This window comes from Amphibalanus amphitrite, unplaced genomic scaffold (genome assembly GCF_019059575.1).
Source record: "Amphibalanus amphitrite isolate SeventyFive unplaced genomic scaffold, NRLGWU_Aamphi_draft 000085F_arrow, whole genome shotgun sequence".
Classification (NCBI taxonomy): Eukaryota; Metazoa; Arthropoda; class Thecostraca; order Balanomorpha; family Balanidae; genus Amphibalanus; species Amphibalanus amphitrite.
In genome coordinates this window covers 866,121-886,546 of record NW_024881581.1, presented here as the reverse complement: position 1 = coordinate 886,546, position 20,426 = coordinate 866,121, and the positions used below count along the sequence as shown (strand labels likewise).

At 48.9% G+C, this 20,426-nt stretch overlaps 1 protein-coding gene across 10 annotated transcripts; it reads left to right on the top strand.

The window, feature by feature from the left end:
- Positions 1-56: 56 nt before the first annotated feature.
- On the top strand, positions 57-20,362 carry LOC122379872 (transcription initiation factor IIB-like). 10 transcript variants are annotated; one of them, XM_043362437.1, is made up of 9 exons: positions 151-233; positions 4,630-4,668; positions 14,650-14,690; positions 15,725-15,835; positions 16,102-16,288; positions 17,538-17,753; positions 18,169-18,301; positions 18,547-18,671; positions 19,077-20,362. In XM_043362437.1, the coding sequence occupies exons 3-9, from the start codon at positions 14,674-14,676 to the stop codon at positions 19,236-19,238; spliced, it is 951 nt and encodes a 316-aa protein (XP_043218372.1). In that variant the 5' UTR covers positions 151-233; positions 4,630-4,668; positions 14,650-14,673; the 3' UTR covers positions 19,239-20,362. The 10 variants fall into 10 exon arrangements, with proteins under 10 accessions (XP_043218376.1, XP_043218372.1, XP_043218381.1 ...); XM_043362444.1 differs by lacking the exons at positions 151-233; positions 4,630-4,668 and adding exons at positions 9,917-10,186; positions 13,943-14,080; XM_043362438.1 differs by lacking the exons at positions 151-233; positions 4,630-4,668 and adding exons at positions 10,095-10,186; positions 13,943-14,119.
- The last annotated feature ends 64 nt before the right edge of the window (positions 20,363-20,426 follow it).

Here is a 20,426-nt window from a genome sequence, read left to right as displayed (position 1 = left end):
GTTTTTCAGTAAGACCGTCGTTCATTGGTTCACAGAGTTTTCATTTCATATGCCATTGGCCATTTTCGAGATGTTCGTAAGCTTTTTCCTTTTTCTACTGGAGGTGCTTTCATCAAACCTTGGTATGATCCAAATTGGATCCAAAGAGGACTCCAACTCTGTGGTGGTGCAATTATTTGTGTTTTTGCTGTGTAAAACCTGCGGTAAAAGCTTGCTGTGATTCGTTGTTTTGCTGCAGCACGTCAGGGAGGCACCGGTTCTGACGTCACACGAAAATATCAGTCGGCTGGTTGTGGCACTGCCCCCTGCCGGCGCGACTGTGCTGCCACCTAGCTAAGCCTAGTCAGCCTAGGACGGGACGGTTTTATTTGTTCTCGTCTAGTGGTGCAGCTTGCGACGACACTCGGTCGACATAGCTGTGCTGTAACATACCCCAGGTTCGGAGTCTCTCGGACGGCCAATCCTGTTCCATAACCACAGCTAAGTCCCCGTTGACCTTAACCAGGATTGGCCGGACGACGTTAAATCTTCGTAGTTCGAGAGACACCGAACCCGGGGATAGTCTATCGAACCCTTGGCGGCTGAAGAAAGGCTAGACATATCTCACTTGATTTTGGCGTGGCCAGCCTCACTTCTGTAGTTTTGCTTCACAGAATTCTGCGTCCTATTGAGTTTCCGGTTACGTAGTACACGACCACGTTCAGGAACTCGATGTTTTTTAGATACATCAGGTAATGACAAACTTTTGGCAGCATTTACATTGGTTGCCTGCATATTTTGGTGAGGAAAAATCGCTATCGCAGTAGTACAGTCAAGACATACCACAAAGGATCAGAGCTAAAGCAGCATTATTAACCAAAAGTGTATTGCATTGATCACCAGCATATTCGTAAAACAAAATACATCAGGAATAAAGATGACAACCAAGCCGCATGGACACTTATAACAAACATGAACGATAAAGTGGCAACACAAATGAAAGAGAGAAGATGAATCTGCCCTTCGCAATCGTCAACTTAAAATAAAACTTCAAATATACAACAGACCTCTGTGCATTAAAAGAACACGAATACACTCGCTTTGTCGTCGACACATAATGGGAACATCCTGGCGGCCCAGCCAAACAGCGCGCCCGCCTTCGAGTAGGAAATAGCAGCGGCCGCAGAAGTGGCCAACAGATAACTACCACATTGTTCGTCACGCCACCTGCACTGAAACGTAACAGCTATTTAATCGTGAAATGTAGCTATCCATCCAAAAATGCTGCACTACACCAGCACCACCGCACAGTTAGCAGATAGGTACGGAACGCAGGTCCTGGTCTCTGTCTCTTCCGAGTAGGGTCTCCGGACCGGTCACCAGCGCCACCATCTCCGCGCGGTAGCTAAAGCACAGCTCTCCGGCCGGGGCCCGCAGTTCCTCGGCCTCTTCGTCCAGCCTTGTCCTTGTTTTGACGTGAGTGAATGTGCAAATGTTTTGAATGATTAGATCAGCAGCCGCGGATACGGATTCTGAGCAGTAATCGCCACGCACTTTGTATGTGGATCGCTCTTAAATGTAAATACAAATACAAATACAGCCAGACCAGCACGGCTCCCGCCCAGCACCTGAAGACTCCGCCCTCCGCAGATCCGTCCGTCCAAAGCCGAACAGCACACAGGGGCAGGAACGCGAGGTGCAGCGTAGCCACGCTTTCCCTTTCCGCCGCCGTGGCCCCAGCCCGGATCGGGCACACGTCCAACCGGAAGGTGACGCCAGCCGTCTGTTGACACGGTGGGATTCTCGCTCTCGCCCAGGCCTGGCGGCCTCGCAATCTCCAGCCTCGGACCGAAGACAGGCGCGCCGGTGCCGAGGCCTTGGCGGTCGCGCGCAGGGGGTCCCCTGATGGCAGAGCCAGCGCCCTCCCCAGCAGCCTGGCAGCCAGCGTCCAGCTTCTCTCCTCCATCGGAGAAAGTCGGGCTTCCGCCATTAGTGCGTGGCACGGTGTTGAGCGCGGACACAGGTGATGATGCGGCCGCCTCTCGCAGTCCTCGCTCCAGAAGATTCACGTGCGAGGGGGCGGCCGCCGGCAGCCACGCGACGGCAGCGTGTTCGAGCGCCCCTCGGACGTAACCGATTGGCCACCGTACTAAGGGCACCCTCGTCCAGGCCCCAGCTATTCAACCAGGTCGACGGCGCCGTAGCCGTCACTCGAGCCACGCCACAGAGCTCACGCCTCAAAGCGGTTGGCTCTCCGGTCCTCGGCATCCGGCATCCGCAGTGATTTGGCGTAGCCAGGACAGGTGAGATGCCGGCCTCAGTCATAAACGGAAAGCCTGTAACAAAAAACAATATGTGATTGACAAATGGAAATATATTGTAAGCATAGAGTTGAGAAATCATGACGCACACTGCATTGTGACAGTAGATACTTTAGTGCGATTGGCAGAGGAGGGACTTATTGTAAGAAAACAATGAGCAATTGAGGCATTGATTTGGTTCTGTAGGTAGCTACCTACCCTTCACATATGAATGTGGATGATTTGCACCATTAAGAAAAACCATAGGCGTAGGAGCGGAGGGGGGGGGGGCATGCCCCCACTTTTCAGCTATGCTAATTTTTAAAGTAAAATATTTATTTTCCATTTAAATTCAAAACCAAGAGCAAGAAATGGTTCGGCAAGGTGAGATGAGCACGAAACTGCAAAGAATTTGTTCATAGGGGTATTACGGTTCCCACAAAGTGACATTGAAGTTCTCTGCCCCCCCCCAAACTTTACGTGAGGTTCCTGCGCCCATGGAAAAAACACATTGCATTATGTGCATCAACACTTAACCCTTGCACGAGGGCCACAAAGCCCTCACAAGACACCATCTGAAATCAAAGCATGACAAATGATAGCATGTAGGCACCTGACGGCTGACCTACTACATATAACCTACTGAACAAAACATACCACATATATCAATATGTTTGTGCAGATAAAGTATGAATGCTAGGTTGATACCAAGGCTGTTTAGTAGGTTGTAGGTATGCTGAAAGGATGAAAGATGGGTATTTTTTCAAAAAAATATCTGATCTACAGTTCATATGAACATGCAACATGGGGTTAGGTAAGGTTTGATTTTTGTTTTGTACTAGACTGGAAATAATACACGTTATGCCTAACATGTCCGGCATAGTGGCGGGATTGCGCCGAAAATTTCAGCGCATGTCTGGCGTAGGTAACTTCGCATGCGCCGAATTCGGCGCATGGCGGCAGACGCCATAGCCTTGATATAGCTTTGATCGGTAGATGTGCACATGTGCTTTATATAAAAAGGGTTTAAATTTTGCACAAATAGGTACCTAATTTTTGGCGCAAATTACACAGAAATTTCAGTGTCTGGGTACCCACCTTCCTGTCAAGTTAATACTTGACACACCATCCTGCTATCTGAGGCGGACCAGGAACCAGCTCAGGCAATTACAATGAAAGTCAACAGTCGTGCGGGAATTACACCACTCCCAATTAAAATCTGATATCAAGTAATTAGTTAATGACGATAATCCCGCCACCACAAATCTTATGAAACACACGAAACACATCAACATTGACCTTTGATATTCCGAAAAGAAATACCCATAATGATTTAAAGCGAACGTGTTCTTACGCAGCTGTGACATAAGCTGCGCATACGAAAAACACCAGCTAGACCAATTGATGGCGAATAAATCTGTTGATGAAGAAATACTTGTCTCCCATTGGTCTGTGAACACAATCTGCAGGAAACGCACCTTAAACTACAGTAAAATTTTGCAGGAAATTCTGCAGAAAGTAAGAAAAATGCAATTTAAACATATTTAGCCAATGAGTCTGGCCAATCTGTTGATATATTCCGATAGATATTGAGCACGATCAGTCATTTTGAAAGAATTACGGTCCGACTCTCTTTATTTTTAAAGCAATAACGCATAATATGATTATTGAAAAATTGACAAATATATTTTCTTGGAGGGAAAAGTGGGACTAGCGTTAAGTTAAAAATCAAAATTAATGCACTGATCGAGACCTCGCTTTCAAAAGTATATATCAGTGCATTTTCGCATCGAATCTCTCTCAATCATGAACAAACTTGGGCAAAAACAGCAAGATTGCCTGTTTTGTCAATTCACACATTTTCATATTTGGGGGCAATTTTAAAGTTGATGGCCAATGTTTTCAAAGTCAACATTTCCACAGGAAAATTTACAGCTATTTTTCTTCCAAATTCATTCATTTGTAGAGTCCGACTCTCTCTTGTTTTCTCGCAGTTTCCGTTGTGATTTGAGAGAAACGATCATGTGTATCATAAGCGTTTGGCTCACTTCAAGACGGCAGAATTTGCACTTGCATTTTCTGCCGTGTGGAAGACCAGAGGGAGTCAACTAATTTATGACAGAATGTGCTTAAAAAATGACTGGTGAATAAAATCTTTTATCAGTGCCTGACAAATATTTATATTTTAAATCACGCTCTTCAGCTGTCAAGTGAGCTCCAAATGGCCTAAATTGTCAGCTGTTTATCATCCTAGGTCAGCTCAAGGTCACAGACGTCAGCTGAAGAAAGTGGTGACCATTGGCCCTGTGTTGAGCGGACAAACCGGTGTTACCTAGTATTCTATGTACCGTGCAGCACGTTTTCTTTTTACGCTGCGGCTCTTTGTGGGGTAAGTTATTTTTGTTTCACACTAGATCGTGTTTTCCAGGTCATACAAAGCAGGTAAAAACGCACTCATCCTTTTTGATCTTGCCCTCACAAAAACCCTTTCAGAGGGCTGTGTTCACGGGCCCTGCGTGCGGTGGGACCGTACAGAGGCTCCAAGCTCTGCCCACTGTGTCCCTAGGGGTGTTCACGGGCACCGCACACTGCTGCGTGCGCTGTGTGCGGTACGTCCAGCAGGCGTGGGGGTAGGGGATGGGTAGGCGGCTCTGACGTCACGGCTGCGTGCGGTGGACGGTCCGCTGTGGCCAGTCCCGACCGGCCACAGCGGTCGCTGTGTGCGGTGACGCAAGGCTGACGTAGGGACGCAGTGGGCGGAGCTTGGAGGCTGTGTGCGGTCCGACCGCACACAGGGTCCGTGAACAGCCCTCCTATGTCGTCCTTCTGTCACAGCACACAGCAACAGCTGTGGCCAGTTGGGACGGGCCACACCGTTAGCTGTTTGCGGTCCATCGCACGCAGTAGTGTGATATTACAGACTACCCATTCCCTACCCCCATGCCTGCTGCACACACCGCACCCAGCAGTTTGTGGTGTTCACCACCGTGAACAGCCCTCTGGCCTTTCATGGAACAGCGTGTTCCTAGCACCCTGTCCAAAGTCATTTTATTGATGTGATTATCTCTCACATAAGCCACAGTGACCTGCCTCTGGTTTGATGTTGTTTTCGAGCTCACTATCAGCATCCACCTGACTGGGTCTGACTGAGAGCGATCTGTGTGGTCTCAGGTCAAGTGGTTTGGTTTGTGAGGTGATAGCTATGCTGCTGTGTGCCTACCTTGCCCACTGCATGAGTGTATTTTGTAGAGGGATGCTGCAGACCGTAACCGGACAAATCTTCGTATGGCATTTCTTCGTCGCGCAATATTTCGTCCGCATTTCTTCGTCCGCAAATCTTCGTCGGCGCATTTCTTCGTGTCGCATTACTTCGTCTCGCATTTCTTCGTAGGTGCAAAAATTCGTAGCGCATTTCTTCGTATCCGCATTTCTTCGTCGGCGCATTTCTTCGTCAAGCATTTTTTCGTCCATGCATTTCTTCGTCTACGCAAATCTTCGTCCGCATTTCTTCGTCCACGCAAATCTTCGTCTGCGCATATGTTCGTCCGCAAATCTTCGTCCCCGCAAATCTTCGTCCGCAAATCTTCGCCCGCATTTTTTCGTCCACGCATTTCTTCGTCTACGCAAATCTTCGTCCGCATTTCTTCGTCCACGCAAATCTTCGTCCCCGCAAATCTTCGTCCGCAAATCTTCGTCCGCAAATCTTCGTCCGCAAATCTTCGTCCGCAAATCTTCGTCCGCAAATCTTCGTCCGCAAATTTTCGTCCGCATTTTTCGTCCACGCATTTCTTCGTCCAATCAAATCTTCATCCGCAAATCTTCGTTCGCAAATCTTTGTCTGCGCTATCTTCGTCTCCGCAAACATTCGTCCACAAATGTGGTTCAATAAAACCATGAAGAAATATCAGACAGTCAAGTGAATGACGAATTTAATGAATGGAATCAGGAATGGATGATCGAAACTTTTGAAGTCAGGTAGATGAGGTCAGTCAGGTGAAGCTATTGTATTTGGGAGCCGACAATTGTAACATTCCATATCATTTGTGTCCCGGACATTCTTTTTTTCGCGGTCGTTGAATGACAATATAATCTCTTGTATCCTCGCCGGCGTAGGCGGCGGAACGGGGAGGGCACCGGGGCACCGTTCCCCTCTTTAATTTTGGCCGCGTTGCATGGAAAGCATATTGGACCAAAAGTCGGCAGTGCCGTGCCCCCCCTTAACCTTCCAGGCGGTGGGGGGGGGGGCAATTTTTTGCCCCCCCCTTTACTTTTTTTGATATATCTCGAGAACCGCTGCGCCGATCGTCACCAAACTTTCAGTACCCTCCCGGGAGCAGCTAGCGCACATGGTGACCAAAAATTTTTCCAAAGGCTATGATAGGTTGGCCGCTAATGACGTAAGAGTGACGTCATTTTTGCCATTTTCGACCCAAAAAAAGGTTTCGCGGGAAGAGCTGTCAGGCCTACAGCTTTAGAGATACAGAAAAATGTTTTAGACATAAAAGGTGTGGAATCAAAAGGGCTACAAAACTGCTATTTCGGTTTTTCAAATTTTTTGGATTTTGACCCCCAAAAATCAAAAAATAGATTTTTTGAATATAATAGCCAAAAAATCCAAAAAGTTTTTTGAATTTCGAAAAAAACGGAATAAATGTGATAGTCCCTACCGCCTTCTATCTACATACCAAATTTGAGATCGATACCTCGTTTTTTGGCCAAGTTATAGCGAAAAAAACTGTTCAAAATTGATGACGTCAAATTTTCAAACTCAATTTTTAGCAATTCTAGACCTCGTAGCGCAAAACAAAGACCACCATTAGACTCCCCGTGACGAGCTGCATCGAATCGATACCCATTTTGTGCAAAAATATCAACTTTGAAATTTGACCTTTTTTGACCTGACCTTGACCTGACCTCCACCAGAAAGTGACCTAAACCGTACCTGATGCTCTTATAAACAACACCATTGAGTTGGAAATGAAAAACTGGCCATAAAACATGCATCACATAACCTTAGTAAAGTTGGGCTCATGTGGTGACCCTTGGTGACCTTTGGTGACCTGACCTGTGACCTGACCTGGTATGACCAGTGACCTCTAATAGCAACATATGTACTAGACAACTGACGCCTTATCGCTGATTTTCGACAAAATGCGTTTTACTCGGTGTTATAGCGCTTTCCCTGGAAGCCCTGTGAACGGTGAAACATTTTATCTTTGACCTGACCTGTGACGTCATCGGTGACCCCGAGGTCAATGAAATTTGGTTTCTCTCAACAAATTTGACAGGGCTATCGAACGCCGTTTGAATTTTTCGGATCCGTCCAGTAGTTTCGGAGATACGGGGGGGGGGGGCAAAAAAGTGCCCCCCCCCCCCACCGCGTGGAAGGTGGCTGGTAGGCCCACCGCCTGCCGGGTTAATTGAAGATGTTCCGCCGCTACTGCCCGCCGGACCTATTTGTTTTCTACGGTATACGCCGGCCGAGGGGGCGGGTACGACCCCCCCCCCCCCCCATCGCCGTTTCGCCACTGGTGGAGCTAGCGCGTCGCGAAAAAAAAAAACGAGCGTGTGCGCCGTTACGAGCCGCAGAGGAAATAGTTCACTTTCACGAAATTATTTTTTTTTGCAACAATTTATGATTTTTTATGTTCAAAATAATCAGCAAAGAAAATAAAACCTTTTTATAACAAAAGATTTTTTTCTATATTTTGATATAGGAAGAACTTTTCAGTTTCTGTAAGGCACACGCGATCCAGTATGAAAAGAGCATGGGTCCCGAAAATTCTTCAGAAACAGAGAAATTATCGCAGCCACCGGCATTTGGGCGATCTGCTCGATCTGATAATGTTCCCCTGAATGTCCTAATTGATCAGTACGAGAATTTCTCTAGAGTTCTCGTAGATAATTTATCTTGTTTCTGAAGAATTTTCGGGACCCATGCTCTTTTCATACTGGATGGAAATATATGCAAGGCACACATCCTCAACGCAAGACACCTTTTTCGGGACGAGAAATAGAATATCTTTGCCTAGGGTGATCGTTGGGCTGTAAAAGCTCCTGATTTATGCTCGTCTCAGCCCAAGCTACGGAACTGCTATTCCAGTTCAAAACCCATGTTAAAAAGTGAACTATTTCCTTTAATACCCTCAGGGGTCGGCATACGGCCCGCGGGCCGGATCCGGCCAGGTGGGTGACGGTTGGATCCGGCCCGCGACCATCTGAAGTCCGGCCCGCGGCTGGTATCAGCGACTTACATCGTGTTCCGGCCCGCCCCCCCCCCCCCCCCACACACACACCGCCTGGAAGGTTAAGCGAGTAGACCACGTGAAGCCGCCAAGTGCACGCAGCCAGCAGTCGTTGATGCTGCGCGCAAAAGCTGCTGACCAAATCTTACCGTTGCAAGTTTTGTCTAGAAGTAGAATTAGACAAAAACACCCGCAAATGGTGTTTATAAACTCATAAAGTGTGCGAAGGAAGAACTGCTGTGCCAAAGCACATTTGAGTCACTTTTATATCGGAGTCGATTTATGAAGGAACCGCGGTCCGGAACACGATGTAAGTCGCTGATACCAGCCGCGGGCCGGACGTCAGATGGTCGCGGGCTGGATCCAACCGTCACCCACCTGGCCGGATCCGGCCCGCGGGCCGTATGCCGACCCCTGACCTAGAAGGCCTTAAAATCGGGTACCTATTAATCTCTGCGGAACGTAACGGCGCACACGCTCGTTTTTTTTCCGCGACGCGCTAGCTCCACCAGTGGCGAAACGGCGATGGGGGGGGGGGTCGTACCCGCCCCCTCGGCCGGCGTGTACCGTCGAAAACAAATAGGTCCGGCGGGCAGTAGCGGCGGAACATCTTCAATTAAGGGGGGGGGGCACGGCACTGCCGACTTTTGATCCAATATGCTTTCTGCATGTAACGCCCATGGGGCAAAAGGCCAAAATTAAAGAGGGGAACGGTGCCCCGGTGCAATCCCCGTTCCGCCGCCTATGCCGGCGAGGGTACAAGAGATTATATTGTCATTCAACGACCGCAAAAAAAAGAATGTCCGGGACACAAATGAGGAATGTTACAATTGTCGGCTCCCAAATACAATAGCTTCACCTGACTGACCTCATCTACCTGACTTCAAAAGTTTCGATCATCCATTCCATGCATTAAATTCGTCATTCACTTGACTGTCTGATATTTCTTCATGGTTTTATTGAACCACATTTGTGGACGAATGTTTGCGGAGACGAAGATAGCGCAAAGATTTGCGGACGAAGATTTGCGGACGAAGATTTGATTGGACGAAGAAATGCGTGGACGAAAAATGCGGACGAAGATTTGCGGACGAAGATTTGCGGACGAAGATTTGCGAACGAAGATTTGCGGACGAAGATTTGCGGACGAAGATTTGCGGGGACGAAGATTTGCGTGGACGAAGAAATGCGGACGAAGATTTGCGTAGACGAAGAAATGCGTGGACGAAAAAATGCGGACGAAGATTTGCGGACCAAGATTTGCGGACGAACATATGCGCAGACGAAGATTTGCGTGGACGAAGAAATGCGGACGAAGATTTGCGTAGACGAAGAAATGCGTGGACGAAAAAATGCTTGACGAGGAAATGCGCCGACGAAGAAATGCGGATACGAAGAAATGCGCTACGAATTTTTGCACCTACGAAGAAATGCGAGACGAAGTAATGCGACACGAATAAATGCGCCGACGAAGATTTGCGGACGAAGAAATGCGGACGAAGAATTGCGCGACGAAGAAATGCCATACGAAGATTTGTCCTGGAATCCTGCAGACTGATACATGTGCATTGTGCATGGATCTCATCAGAGTGATGGAACTATCTCAGTGGATCTTAAAGCAAACACATTAAGAATTCTATTGGATCCCACCACACTCATCCAGTAAAACCATGTTTCCAAGTGTTCCATGCCAATGAGTGTTACAAAATTATGAAAGGTGCTATTTGTTCACATGGAAATTGGAATCCTTAAAACAGAGCTTTTGTGATTTACAACCAGCATTTTATGATTTCTCATTGTTTCTATAAAAATAGATAAAAATAGGATCTATGGTTCCATTGGATAGAATGACAAATGAAAGAACATTATTTGTGAGCTTATCGGATCTTAGATCAAGATCTTAAGGATTGAATGCCAGATCCATTTTATTAGATCCATGCATTGCACATGTCTGGACTACCTATGTTGTGATTATATCATATAGGTAGTGTCCCAAATTTTGTCAATTTGAGGGGGAAACACCATCCAATTGAATTTTTTGTCTCATTTCCAACTCCCATGACTTATTTTATTGTTCCCAATTTAACCAAGAAAAAACATTTACCTTGATGTTCATTTCAAATCTTGCATCCTACTGGCTACTGGATACCTACCAGCTTTGTAAATAATAGATTTTCCTCTGGATTCCTTCCACACCCTTTGGGTCCTGATTCCTGACTGGCATTGTTCACTCCCATGCCCTTTTTGGCTAGGAGTTTTTCCCTCTGACAAGCCAAAAATATAATTTGAGACCCTGATCATTCATGTGCCTGATCATGATGCTTTTACATTTATCTTTTGTGTGGAAATGTTATGTAGCTTCCTGACTGAAAATGCATTGGATAAACAATTAATAACAGTAAATAAGCATAGAACAAATAAGCAGCTGATTCTGGCTCTTACGGTGTTCGGGCATAATAAAGGCCAACTCGGCCTGGAGGTCCCGTTCTAACCGAGCTCCTGTCCCTTTTGCCATTTGTTAATCCGTGTCTGGTATATGATACCAGTGATGGCCCCAGTGGGCATCGAGTCTCGCCTTGAACGAGTCCACGGTGGGGGCACTGACCACTTGAGCAGGTAGGCCGTCCCAGTCGTTCACGGCCCTGACTGCGAATGCAGCTCTCCTCAGTCTGCTGACCGCCTCTGGCTTGCGGAGCTTGTGTGGGTGACCTCGTGTAACGGCACCCGTGGCGGGGCAGAAGAGATCCGTGACTTCAACATCAACCCCTCCATGGAACAACTGGTAGGTGAATATCATGTCGCCCCGTTTGCGTCGGTAGTACAGCGATGGAAGTTTCAGAGCCCTGAGCCTCTCTTGGTAGGGCAGGTGGCGAAGGTTGGCCACCATGCGCGTAGCTCTGCGCTGTACCCTCTCCACCAGCTTCTGGTCCGCCCTGTTGAAAGGGCCCCACACGAGGTTGCCGTACTCGAGGTGCGGGCGCACCAGGGACTTGTAAAGCAGCGGCAGCGTGCACTCGTTTATCAGCACGAATGAGCGACGAATCACAGCGAGAATCTGGTTGGCCTTGGCTACGGCTGCTGAAGCATGTTGTCTGAACTTCAGCTCGTCATCGACTTGCACGCCCAGATCCTTCTCCACCCGCACGACGCTCATCTCAGAGTCTCTCATCACATACTGCTTTGCTGGGTTGTTTCGTCCGAGGTGCATGACCTTACACTTCGCCTCATTGAAGGGGAGTTGCCAGGCGTCCGCCCAGTTGACCAGAGCCTCGAGGTCAGACTGGAGGCTAGACGCAGCGAGAGTAGAGGCTACCGTGGAGTACAGCTTCGTGTCGTCCGCGAACATCGTCAGCGAGGAACCAACAACCTCAGGCATGTCATTAATGAAAATCAAGAACAGTAGTGGACCCAGGACCGAGCCTTGGGGTACCCCGCTGACCACCTCCGACCAGTCAGATGACTGACCATTAATCACTACCTGCTGTCTCCTGGCTCTCAGGAAAGCCCCGATCCATGTGATCAGCTTGCCGCTCACCCCGTGACTCCTGAGTTTATAGAGGAGTCGTTGGTGAGGAACGGAGTCGAAAGCCTTCTGGAAGTCCAGGTACATTACATCGACAGGCTTATGATTCTCTAGGGCCCTGCTCCAGTCATCAAGCACTTTGACCAGCTGGGTGCTGCAGGAGCGCTTTGGCCGGAAGCCATGCTGGCAGTCTGCCCACAGGTGGTTCTCTGAGAAGTGCTGATAGATTGTGTCTCTGATGAGGGATTCCAGTATTTTACAGACAACAGAGGTAAGGCTGACCGGCCGATAGTTGCCAGGGTCCTGTCTGTTCCCTTTCTTAAATATAGGTACTATCCTCCCCAGTGTCCAGTCCCGCGGAACCATGCCCAAGTCCAGAGATCTCCGGAAAAGTAGCGAAAGAGGTCGGCTCAGAGCGCGGCGTGCCTCCCGTAACACCTTTGGGTGTATGTTATCTGGTCCAGGAGCACTGGACGGGTTGAGGGCCTGTAACTTTTGTTCAATGGCCTCCGGTGTGATTCGGATATCGGTTACCTCTGGAGTAGTGCTGGCGCTGGCAAGGGTTGGAATGTCTGCGAGCCGTTCTTGTGTAAAAACACTGCCAAACTGCGCATTTAGAATGTCAGCCTTCGCCTTATCATCACTCATCAGATCTCCTGAGCCATTTCGAAGGTCCCCTATACCTGTCTTTGTTTTAAGTCTCGAGTTAGTATACCTCCAGAAGGCCTTCGGATTCTCTTTCAAATCGGTAGCCAATTGAGTTTCGAAGTCTCTACGGAGTTTGCGTGTGAGGACTCGAAGCTTATTTCTGCAGACTCTAAATCTAGCCAAGTCCAATGGATCCTTAGTGGACGTGTATGTGCGCCAAAGACTGTGTTTTTCTTTCCTCAACCTAAGGGCATGGCTCGTCATGTAGATATTTTTCCTCGATTTGGAACTTCTAGCAGTGGGAACAGTGGCAGTAACAAAAGAGGTCAGAGAATTCCTAAAATACTGGTACCCTGCCTCAATGTCCAGTGAAGCCAGACATTCCCAGTTTGCCTCAGCTATCATCTCCTGGAGTTGTCCAAAGTTGGCTCTGTGAAAGTTTAACCTTTCCTGTACATTCTCGGAACGGGTACTGTAGCACTTGAGATTGAATCTCATTACTATGTGGTCACTCTTACCCAGACCTGGTAAGTACTCGAGGCTAGACAGCATCCCCTCCTCGTTAGTGAATAGGAGGTCTAGCAGGCTAGGCGACTCCCCTTCTCTGTACCTAGTGGGTGCCAAAACATGCTGGAATAGTAGACAATCATGAATGGAGCCAAGAAACTTGTGAGCGTAATGGGATTCTGGTGCTGCACAAAAGTTGAGTGCCCAGTTGATCTGTGGAATATTAAAATCCCCACAGATCAGCACGTGAGACGGTTTTGAATCAATGACGGACTGAAAAAGACCAGCAAGCTCATCAATGCTCTGCTTAGGGTCCTGGGACGGACTCCGATAGACACAGCCCATGATCAGCCTATCATTACCCTTCAGAGAGATGTTGATCCACAGATGCTCTGTCAATGTGGGCCTGGTAAATGTTACCTCAGTAGCATGGATGCTGTCTATCACATATATACAGACACCGCGAGTACCCTTTGACCCCAGATGGCTCTCGTTTGGATCAAAGTTGGTAAATAGGTTGTAACCAGGGAGAGATAACAGTGCCATGCTGATTGGTAACTGCTGGGCTTTTGGTATGCATTCTGTCACCAGGATGACGTCTGGGAAATCATCAGATATGTAACTAAGCAGATCGTCTCTCTTGTTAACTAGCTGGTCAGCATTGGTATAGAAACAGCTGAGCTGCTTGTCCCTGTCAGTGATATTTGTGTGTAGTCAGGCCGATGTGTGCTCGTCAGCAGCCGAAACTGGACCAGCCAGCGCTCCAGGCGTAGGAGCGTGGTCACTGGCACCAGTGGCGACAGCCGGATCTGTCTGCGTGGATGTAGGCCGGTGGCCACTGACACCAGCAGCAGCCTCTGGACCAGCCAGCACTTCAGGTGGTGAAGTGTGGGCACTTCTAAGCCATGAATGAGTAGGTCAGGATGCTCATTGCTTGGTTGCCAGCTGTTATTCATACAGAGTGACAGTTATGCTTCATTGTTACAGGTGACAGGTCACAGATGTGACTGTATTGCAATTGTACATTAAACATTTTAGCAAGATCCCTGCCCCTTCTAAAGTCCCATAGTATGTTTTGTATGCCTTTCACTCTCAATAATATACCTATGCCATCAAGCTCAGGATTCAAACGCCAGTGATGCAGTTCCCTCTGGTGAAGCCACATAATTTAGTAATATTGTATAAGTCCATGGGCTGGAGCCATAGGCTGGAATGCATGTAAATTATAAATGCATTGTCAAGCAGAAGGCATGGCGATTAATGGATTTTCTTCTTGCACAGGTTTTTTTTCTCTCCCATGGTGGCATAAAAAAGTTTCATGATAGAAAATGTGAAAAATCCTCCTCTTTGACATCGCTGGAACCTGTAAAGATTTACAGTTGTTCACATTTTATTATTCTTCATGTGTGTTCAAACTCTCAGCCTGTTACAAAGATTTTCTTTTCAGACTGTTTAAATCACAAGAAGACAGATGGCATCATCAAGTGGGTAAGTATGTAACTTGTGTTTAATAATTCCAATATCTGATAAAAAAAAATATAAATGGAAAATGCTTTCTGCTGAGTGCTGACTGATTTGTTTACTTTATATGATTGCCGATTGGTTAAACTATATATGTTTGTATCATTCTCACTTCTGTAACATTTACCCCAATGCACTGGGCCTTTGGGATTCAAACACTCTGCTGAGGAGATGTCTTTAAATCCCCTCCGTCCCCCCCCCCCCCCGCATCTTGCTCAGTTCCACCAGAGACCGTTCGTATTAGCGTTTTCACTGTGGCTACCATATAGGGTGCGTCGATCGCCTCCAGTCATTCGTTCCTTGATTGAGTTAGGGCTCTGCGGAACAAAATCGTACATGTTAGTGACGAGAGGAAGCTGATAATACCTACCCAATTTTAAGATCCTGGGTCATTACTCGACTTTCCAAGTCAGGCCAGTGACCCGAAAATAGGTACCTACCTGCTAGAATCTCTTTAAAAACGTTACCGGGCTTTTGCTGTCGGAATTCCGCGTCCATCTGGAACTAGGATGACAGAACTTTGTGATGTTTCGGCCAATACTTGATAACCCTCTCACTTATACCTGGGAGGGGGGAGGCGAGAGTTCGGATGGACCCCCATCCAAAGCATGGCTCCAAGAGTATGTAGTGGCAACCGTGAAATGGTAAAACATTGTCTGGGAATAGCCTTGCGGGGCGCGGGTAACACGACCTGGTGACCTGACCTTACATGAAGTAACATCAGGCTAGTTTTCAACATGTGCAGGGAAAATGACGTGTCAAAATGGATTCACCGTTTTTAAATATTCGCGAAAAATGTTGGGAGTCTAGAAAAACGCCCTCCCTGTTAAGATATTCACGATAAATCTTGTGAGTCTTAAAGACGCCCTCTCCGTCACGACGCTGGTCAAATCAATAACATATGTATCCACTGGAGGTATGAGTGTATGGAGCTGCTGTATGCCTTCGAATCCGCTGTGTATTTCGATGTTAGTCTGGATTTTGACTGCGTTTGTTTTCAGGCGGAAGGTGCAGCAGATCGGATGCCCCGCGCACCCGGAGGCCCATCTGATTGAGGACTACCGCGCCGGTGACCAAATCTGCTCCGTCTGCGGCCTGGTCGTCGGAGACCGGTAAGTACCGTATAAACAGCGTCTGGACGTAGAACCGTCCTTGTGTAGGTAGGCTTAAAACATATGTGTCTGTTAGCCTGATAGTTGTGTAGATGTCTATCACCCAGTGGTGCCTATGTTGATGGTGTAACTCCGGCAGTGCTCCTCTTTTCACGGCTTGTTTCCTCTGGACGGAGCTGACTACCAGGTCGTTTCACCGTCATGATGCTGCTCGTCCTAACTGGTCCAATGAACTGTGAACTGACCCCACGTCTCCCTGCCGCCAGTGTGATCGACGTCGGCTCGGAATGGCGTACATTCAGCAGCGACAAGAACGCCGCCGACCCGTCGCGTGTCGGTGGCGCCGAGAACAAACTCCTGGGCAGCTCCGACCTGAGCACCATGATCGGGGATGCGCGCGGCGCCGCCTCCTTCACGGCTGACGGACAGAGCAAGTACCAGAACCGGCGACAGGTGAGTGGGGTAGAGATGGACAGAGCAAGTACCAGAACCGGCGACGGGTGAGTGGGATAGGGATGGACAGAGCAAGTACCAGAACCGGCGGGAGGGAGTCTGGGATAGAGATGGACAGAGCAAGTACCAGTACCAGAACCGGCGGGAGGTGAGTGGGATAGAGGCGGACAGAGCAAGTACCAGAACCGGCGACAGGTGAGCGGGATAGAGATGGACAGAGCAAGTACCAGAACCGGCGACAGGTGAGTGGGATAGAGATGGACCGAGCAAGTACCAGAACCGGCGGGAGGTGAGTGGGATAGAGATAGACGGAGCAAGTAGCAGAATCGGCGACAGGTGAGTGGGATAGAGATGGACAGAGCTGAAGTAGCAAGTACTTAAACCGGCGACAGGTGAGTGGGATAGAGATGGACAGAGCAAGTACCAAAACCGGCGACAGGTGAGTGGGATAGAGATGGACAGAGCAAGTAGCAAGTACTAAAACCGGCGACAGGTAAGTGGGTTAGAGATGGACAGAGCAAGTACCAGAACCGCCGACAGGTGAGTGGGATAGAGATGGACAGAGCAAGTACCAAAATCGGCGACAGGTGAGTGGGATAGAGATGGACAGAGCAAGTACCAGAACCGGCGACAGGTGAGTGGGATAGAGATGGACAGAGCAAGTAGTAAGTACTTAAACCGGCGACAGGTGAGTGGGTTAGAGATGGACAGAGCAAGTACCAAAACCGGCGACAGGTGAGTGGGATAGAGATGGACCGAGCAAGTACCAGAACCGGCGGGAGGTGAGTGGGATAGAGATCGACCGAGCAAGTACCAAAACCGGCGACAGGTGAGTGGGATAGAGATGGACAGAGCAAGTACCAGAACCGGCGGGAGGTGAGTGGGATAGAGACCGACAGAGCAAGTACCAGAACCGGCGACAGGTGAGTGGGATAGAGATGGACAGAGCAAGTACCAGAACGGGCGACAGGTGAGTCTGGGATAGAGTTGGGTGGTGTGAATATCACCAACTAGTGCCGTAGCTATGGAGAGAATGAGGTTGTGGAAAGTCGCTTTAAAAAGTAACGTTGGAAATACCGGCATACACAACGAGCAAGCTACGTATTTGCAAGACACAACCTGTCGCTGGTTCACTTAAACCCTTCTTCAACATTTCAATGGCCACGCTATCCCTCAACAACACGTCCATTATTTTCGGTGACCTCCCCACACCCCGCTCTAACACACCACTGCTTGCCTTTCTCCCCAGATGAGCAGCTCTGACCGCGCGCTGACCAACGCGTTCCGCGAGATCGCGCTAATGGCCGACCGCATCAGTCTGCCTCGCACCATCGTCGACCGCTCCAACAACCTGTTCAAACAGGTGCACGACGGTCGCAACCTGAAGGGACGCTCCAACGACGCCATCGCCTCGGCGTGCCTATACATCAGCTGCCGTCAGGAGGGAGTGCCGCGCACATTCAAGGTAGGACGCGTGCCAGATGGCCACGAGGTGGTGCGATGGTGGGCTGACTGTGTCGTGTCTTGCGGTTACGTTGATGTAGATCTTAGAAGACAATAAAATGTATCCATCGCGTGATGTTCCAGCACTCAATTAGAAGGATTAGGAATCAGGGCTGCGTTGTATCACACTTACCAGATACTTTTCATGTGTTAACATTTCATGTCTCATTTAACAAGTTTTTACCTGTAAACAGGCATAGCAACACGCAATATTTTGCAATATTTGCATGATTGTTCATTCAGCGTTGGCACATCCCACTCATGCTTTTAGTGGCATAATTGTTTAACTTAGTAGCAACAGCCGAAAAGCTCTATCAAGCAGGCTGTCCTCTCTTTGCGCTGTACAAGTCAATCTAACGTTATCTCTCCCTGTGCAGGAAATTTGCGCCGTCAGCAAGATCAGTAAGAAGGAAATCGGCCGGTGCTTCAAGTTGATTCTGAAGGCGCTTGATACTACCGTGGATATGATCACCACGGGAGACTTCATGTCGCGCTTCTGCGCCAATCTGCGTAAGTTGGTCATTAAATTCATGTCGTGTGACTGTGTTTGGGCTGAACTACGGCTGACCAACTTGCTTTTTTGTAGGAATTGCAAGCGGGGGAGTGTTATCTTAGGCGGTGAGGACGTTTCCGATGTTGGTTTAGCACATTCTGAAATAATGAGGGTTAATCATAGGTTTTTTTTTTGCTCTTTGAAGACTATTCGCGGGAGCCTTGAGTAACACTATATTGCATCCGTCTTTTCCTCGCGGCAGGTCTTCCCAACTACGTGCAGCGCGCGGCCACGTACATCGCTCGCCGCGCGGCCAAGGAGCTGGATATCGTGCCCGGAAGGTCGCCCATCTCAGTCGCCGCAGCGGCTATCTACATGGCGTCCCAGGTATTTACAACCGTGGCGCAGTTGTGTTGACTCGCGCCCATTTGTGTATTGTATATTCTTTTTGTGAATTTTTGTTGAGTATACATTCAGGGCGGCATTGGACTCGAGATTCTAATTCGCTGGGATAAGTTAAGTTTATGGAAATATAGGGACGGAGCAGTAGTTGTGGATGTTTTCTTCTTCTGCACTTAGGACTTTCGGAAGATCCTAAACACACTGCATCGCCAATTTTGCCAATCAAAATGTCGCCAATTTCGATACAATCACGTTGTAACGGAAAACTCGTTTCGTATTCTGTCATCCATCATGCATCACCACTCACCAGCATCTCGCAGTTAGCAGCATCTCACTGGCTCGAAGGCGTTTCGTGACCCGTTCTCATCCACCTCTCCCCGTCACTGACAGGCATCCGAGGACAAGAAGACCCAGAAGGAGATCGGAGACATCGCCGGCGTGGCCGACGTCACCATCCGGCAGTCGTACAAACTGATGCTGCCGCGCGCCGCCGAGCTCTTCCCGCCCGACTTCAACTTCCACACACCGATCGAGGACCTGCCCGAGCTATAGACGCGCACTGAGGCGTTCTTGGCGCACCGCGGCGGTCTCAGCGCGCCGTGGCGGTCTCAGCGCACCGCGGCGTTCGATGGCGACGGCCGGCGCTCGGACGGTGGTGGAGGGTCGTCCGCGACTGGCTGATTATCTGTCAGCACACTCCCGTCTACCAGTTAACAAACACTCGCACATGCACAGAATGCGTGACTCGCGGGGCGGCTCGCTGTGTGCATGGATCACGCGTACTGCGGCGCGGTGCAGAGATCGGAGAGAGAAGACATTAAGCAGCTGCTGGACAGGTGGAGGGTGGCCAGTCGCCCGTCAGTGACTTCCTGAGGCGCTCGTTACGCCGCACAGTTCAGAATTTGTAACATTATGCAGTGCGTCAAGTCGGCTAGTGCACCTGGGCGCTTCCGTGGCGCCTTCAAAGACATGGAGATTTGTGTGCGGTACAGCTGCCAAGACTGTGTTGGTGTGTTGATTGGTCGCGAACGATCGTGCAAGTGTCTACCATAATAGTGTCCATGAGGCAGGGGTTTGGGCGGTGAGATCAGTCCAAGGTCAAGGGCCCAATTTTGTTAGGATTGGAAATGTGCGTGGGGGTTCGACCTTGGACTTCGTCGTCTTACGCACTTACTTTGTCTGCTGCAGGCTGTCGATATCTCAGTGTCACGCCTTTGCTGTGTCTGGATGTGGCCGACCGTCCTTGCGCACTCTCAGATCACGCCTTCCATTTTCGATGGTTAGTTGTGTGAAAGACAATAATCCGAATGTTCTGTGTAACGCGCGTCCGCCGGTTCTGTGTAGCCAGCCCCATTCCTCGTAGTACTGCAACCTTCCGCCATTGTACAAAGTGACCGGCGCGTGAAGAAGTCGCCATCCGGTCGAGAGGTTTCTGAGCAGCGTCATTGATTATTTGATCTGGGGATACCAGCGCGGAATCTGGGTGACATTTTTTGGTGTTAGTCGTATTTGTATGTATGTTTGTTTGTTCTAGAAATAAGTGGATGTGTCGGTAAACCACCACATATATGTTGTAACTGCACAGACATCGTTTCTTTCATTCACTTCAAAATGCTGGCAGAAATTCCACTATTTTGTCTATGTAGCATTGGCGTGAATACATAAACCACAAAATCCCAAGAGTTGTTTCACTTCTGTCGGTGCAGCCTCCCACAGACATCGGAAGTAGTCTACCGGCCG